This window comes from Erigeron canadensis, chromosome 7 (assembly GCF_010389155.1).
Source record: "Erigeron canadensis isolate Cc75 chromosome 7, C_canadensis_v1, whole genome shotgun sequence".
Classification (NCBI taxonomy): domain Eukaryota; kingdom Viridiplantae; phylum Streptophyta; class Magnoliopsida; order Asterales; family Asteraceae; genus Erigeron; species Erigeron canadensis.
Window position 1 is genome coordinate 10,795,411 of NC_057767.1, and position 5,841 is coordinate 10,801,251.

The following is a 5,841-nucleotide window of genomic DNA, read 5'->3' on the forward strand; positions in this document are numbered from 1 at the left end:
GATGATAATACTTTGTCAATGATTTATCATTTGGGTGAAGCGCAATTTGAAGTGAAGTTCGAGACTACTTTTACAAACCAGTTGTTAAGCTTGACTCAAAGCCAATGTTTTTTTCAAGGGAGTAACCACCCACAAGATCAAGAAGATGATGAAGACAATGACGATGATGAAGACAATGACAATGAAGATGATGATGAAATTGACCCAATGGGTGGTAGATCAAGTGACGAGGCATCTTATACAAACGATGATACCATCGACGGATATAGCGTTGATGGGGATGTATCTGGAGATGAAGAAGGAGAAGGGGCCCATACACAAGGTCCTTTGGACCATGAACAACATCTTAATCTTGTCGATGATAATGAAGATCGTCTAGTGCCATTCAATGAAGTTCAAGAAGATGTGGTATTTTGGTCGAAAGAAATGTGATAGAAAAAGGAATGCTTTTTCAAAGCAAGGCGGAACTTGTATACGCTGTTAGGCTTTGGAACATAAGAGAAAACAGAGAACTTATTGTTATGGATACGAGGCCAACGTTTTGGAAAGCACAATGCATGACCAGGGGGAAGAATTATCGCGGTGTTATGGACTGGGTCCCGTGTAGGTAGGTTGTAGTTGGATCTAGCAGAAATAGATTAGGATTGTTTCAGATCACAAAGTGGGTGGAAAGTCACAATTGCTATGGAGAAGTGATATCTAACAACAACCGATGTATGACAACAAGTATGACTGCTTCTGAAATTTTGTCACATGTGCGGGAGGATTTAACTTATAAAGTCAGACAGATCCAGGCGCAAGTAAAAACAACTTTCAATGTCGATGTGAGCTACGCCAAGGCGTGGAATGCAAGAAGAATAGCAATTGAAAGGTTGTATGGAACTTGGCCGAGTAACTTTGATGCATTGCCCAAGTATGTTACTGAATTACAACGTACTAACCCAGACACTGGTGTGGAATGGCTCCATTCTCCAACCAGTTCAAGCTATATACATACATTCAAGTTTGTATTTTGGGCATTTGGACCGACAATTAGGGCATTCCAACATTGTATTCCAGTGATCTTTGTCGTTGGCACTCATTTAAAAGGCAGCTACAAGGGTAAGTTGCTAACTGTAGTGACGAAGAACACCAATGGACAACTATTGCCGGTCATTTTTGCCTTGGTTGATGAAGAGTCTAATGAAAGTTGGGGATGGTTTCTAAATCTCTTTCAAAAGCATGTCGAATCACAGTGGCAGGGTGATTTGTGTATCATTTCAGACCGTCACCAAGGCATACTTAATGCAGTAAACCAAATTGAGGGGTGGCATCATCGGTATTATTTGAGGCATGTTTGTAGCAATGTGAACTCGCACTTCAAGAACAGGAGAATCAAAAATCTGGCTTGGGTTATCGGTTCCACATCCCAATCATCTAAGTATACTTGGGCGGTGAATCAAGTCAAAGGTGAAGATGATGCTGTTTGGCCGTATTTGAGAAACATTGGTTTAGATTAGTGGACTCTAAGGCACGACTCGGGGCTTCGTCGTTAGGGTAACTTAACGACAAACATTGTTGAGTGCCAAAACAATATCATTGGTCAGGCTCGAATGCTACCTATTAGAGCTTTAACTGAGACCACTTTTACTTGGACAAGAGACCATTTTGTCAGCCAATACCGGAAGGCCAGCAGTTGGAACCCACCACTAGCTCGCAAAATGTGGGAGGTTTATCAGATGCGTGAAAGAGCCTCAACAAGCCATAGGGTGGAAGTGTGTGATGATCGAACAGGAAATTACACGGTCATAACAAACCAAAGAAATGCACAAGGCGAGTACACATGCAATGTTGTCATGGCGGAGAATAGGAAAAAATGCTCTTGTGGAGCTTGGCAGCATCAAAGGTTTCCATGTTCTCATGCCATTGTTATTTGCGGATATAGACAAGAGAGAGCTACTAATCTTCCTAGTAAGAGGTACACAACTAGGACGTGGATAAATCAGTATAATGCTGCACTTGCTCCCCTCCAAGACGTGAATTACTTGGCACAGGTAGATTGGCAGATCCAGGGAGACCCGAAAAAACTGGTCACGCAAAGGGGTAGGAGACGCATTAGACGGTACCAAAACGAGATGGATGAGAGTTCTACCAGCAGATCTTCAACCTCAAGACAACAAGCTAGATGTGGCGTTTGCGGCGGATTGGGACATAACAGGAAGACATGCCCTCAACTTTGAATATGACAATAATGTTGTCGCTTATCTGTTTCCGTTATTGTGTGTTGTTTTAATATGTTTATTTCCTGAATTCCTAGGCGTTTTAATGTAAGATGATGCAGTTTTAATCTGTTTTTATGCAACTTTCAATATGAAATTTATGTTTGTTTTTTCTTATTAGGTATCCTTTTGTCACATATTTTAAAACAAAACAATATTAAAAACATTATAAAACGAAAACGATTACATAAAAAACATACAAAACAACATTAAAAACTAATTAAACAACTTATTTTATTTAAAACGAAAACGATTACATAAATCCTAACAATTAAAGGTTGCAATCGTTACGGTGAAGTGGTGAACCAAGTAATATGGCGAACCAAATCGGGAATCTAAAGAGGACACATCACTCTCCGGGCTCATAGTCAGGTGAGGCTGCAGCTTCGGGGTCTTCTCTTGCGTATTCCTCTCTCGGATCATTCACGTAACCGTCAGGCCGCCTACCCACCTAGCTAAATTCGGGTTGAAACCGATTCGCTTCCTCAAGTTGATTCCTTATTGAGATGTCGGCATGAGTAAGATTGTTAATGGTTAGTTCCATCCATTAGACCTGAGACTGCAGATACATCAAGTACCTGTAATGTGACAACTTTTTATTATCAGTTTTCTGTTTGTTCTTTATATAATCAAAAACATATAAAACAACATTATAAACTAATAAAACGAGTTACTTTATTCAAAACTTAAAACGATTACATAAAACAATTACATAAAACGATTATTTGGAAAAACATGCCAACATTATCAATATCAACAAAACGCGCATCCATGGAGTCCCATTCTTCTTCCGGACCCAGGTTTTTAGCCCGATTACCAACATTGCGAACATCACTTAAATCGGTAAATGTGTGCTGCCTCGTGCTCTTTACCATGGACTCGACAAAAGTAAGATGGTTAATGGTTAGTTGCAACCATTCGACCTTCTGTTGCAAATATGTCACGTACCTTCTGTTTATTTTCTTCGGATTGATCATTGTGTTACATTCTGCAATTTCGGCCTCGTAGGCCGACTTTCTTTGTTTTAAACCGTCAATATACCTGCCACGTCCGATTGAACCTTCTAATCAACAGCCATGTGAGACTCAATGGAGTTCCAAGCTCCAGCCCTAGTGATATTTGGGTATGCACCACTACCAGAAGGTGCTTGACTTGCCATTTGTTTTTATCTGTTTTTTTTAGTGTTTTTTGAGATATATATGCTTGACCTGCTACCAATATATATATTGGTTTGTGTAATCCTTCATTAAGCCTGCTACCTTTTGTCGTGAAGCTCGAAACCGGTAATTCAAAAACCGGTTTCACAGTCACTTGTTATCCACTATTCTCAGTCAAAGATTCCCTGACGTGCTGTCATGTCACTCTGAAACCGGTAATCGAAATACCGGCTTCAAACTGCTTTATCTGAAACCGGTGTTACAAATACCGGTTTCGAGGCAAAAATTTGAAACCGGTATTTGTAATACCGGTTTACCTTGTTTCATAATTTTTTTTTTGAAAACTTGTTTGACAATACACCCTTGAAAAACGACTGTTTCAAAAAATTTTCCTATGAACATGTGAAGAGGTATGGGATGTACACACATATAATCAACTAATTGTGAAACTAAAATTTAGCACTGAACCTTGTGGCCAAATATGAAATTGATGTAATGTTTGTAATTTTTGAAAATCTTCTTGCAAAGAAAGTCTCATTAGGTATTGGTATTGTTTTGGTTTATTTTATTTTTATTAATTAATATTTTTTTCATAAAAAACAAATTTTATATTATAGGATAATCGGTATGATTACCGTGGAAAATCTTTTAAAGATTAGTCAACAAAAACCTAGTATATACACCCATGACAGACCATGTGTACGTTCTCTTTAGGAGCAAAGGTGCAGAGCCAATCATTTACTTTTTTACTCTTTTGCTTCAATTTGGCTCTTTTTAAACCAATAAAAGCTTGCCACATGGATATGCCAATTTCTAGCCAAATTTTGCTAATTTCTAGCCAAAATATATGGTGTAGTGCCAAGTTGTTGCCAATCCTTACCATAAAAAAAGATAAAAGAAGAAAAAGCAAAAAAAGAGGGAATCTTGCATATGATTGTTGTTGCCAATTGTTGCTACAATTGGCGAAATATAGCCGATAGAAAGTGTCGATACTTGTCAATTGATAGGGTGCAAGGTTGGCAAAGAGTTAATGCTTGCCAATAGAAATTATCGATCTATTTTGTCGACTGCACATTTGCCCCTTCTATCTCTAAGATCAATATATGGCACATTACTCTAGACCAAACTATTATTCATTGCAATTACATCATATTACTCAATTAGCGAAAGACCGCTTCCTTTGGCGTCTTCCAGTTCTCCATTGTACGAAGGGAACACATAGAGTTTTTAAATTTAAAGGGGCACAATGGTACCTTGTGCAATTGATCTGCTGGCTTATCCAAAGAGGCTATTATTCCATTCTTGGTAAGCTATGGAAGTCTGGATAAGATAATCCATAATTTGATCTACATTCAAGAAATTGGGTTAGGAATCAGAAGAAGTATAATATTTGTCTATGAACTAGTGTTAATCTACAAAGCCACTATATTTACTTTTCGCATCCAAACTTGAGAAGAAAATGAACACCAAGATAAAAAGATAATTGTGGGAATACTGACACATTCACATAACACGCAGTGCATAACACGCAGTGCAGGCTGAGGTCAGTTATGACCAATGTTCTAATGCCTCAATCTATCCAGCATTTTCAGCTTTCCTTTTAGAACAAGTCAAAAGCGAAAGACGTGTGTCGTAATACATGGGAAATCGAACTACGTAAGCCCATGGTACCCACTCTGCCCGAGTCCTAGTCTTCTAAGTTTCACCAAGTCAGTATTCACAAATATTGCTATCCTTAGAATACCCCTGGGTAATGCGATTCGGGGGCTTCAATTTGGTTATCTGTGCAGGCATAGAAAATCTAACCATTGTTCAGGCTAATTCCTCATTGCATATTTTCCACGAAGTCTGCAACCTTAAAAATGCTAAATGCAGTCTTTAAGGGTGCACTTAATGTGCATATAAAATTTATGCCTTTCATATCAAAAGCCCATTTTTTGAATTTTATGATAAGTGTACAACTATTTAATATACCTTAACTGCAGCCTAAAGGCTACATTTAACAAACCGTAAAGATAAAAAGGAAAGGGAATATGGTAGAAAAACTACCGACAATGATAACATTTTAATATACTTTACAAAATAACCATATGATTTTTAATTTTGTCTTGTTAAGTGGTTTTTCATTCATTTTTTTTCGAACATTCAGTCGGGACACGACAACAGAGAAACATATCTGTATAATGGTGAAACCTTGCACGTACCATAGACTTGACTATAGGTTGTTACAAGTATTCGGAGGAAAAAATCGCAAAACTTACCAGTTACCATCCCTAAAGATCGAACTCAAAACCTTACGTAAAATCTGAGAGTGTATCTGACCAATTGAACTATCCAACTTCAAATGCTAATGATACCATATTTACGATTCTCAATTTAAAATTGGTTATTCATAAATTAGGTTGTAAATTTAAGGGTTTTAAATG

The 5,841-nt window shown here is 37.8% G+C and overlaps 1 protein-coding gene across 1 annotated transcript; it reads left to right on the plus strand.

Moving 5' to 3' along the window:
• Positions 1–728: 728 nt before the first annotated feature.
• LOC122608954 lies at positions 729–1,499 on the plus strand. The gene has a single exon (XM_043782021.1). It carries the CDS (start codon positions 729–731, stop codon positions 1,497–1,499), a length of 771 nt encoding a protein of 256 aa, XP_043637956.1.
• Positions 1,500–5,841: the final 4,342 nt, after the last annotated feature.

Coding starts and splice junctions, on each gene's coding strand:
- LOC122608954 (XM_043782021.1), top strand. CDS start 729: ATGACTGCTTCTGAAATTTTGTCACATGTGCGGGAGGATTTAACTTAT.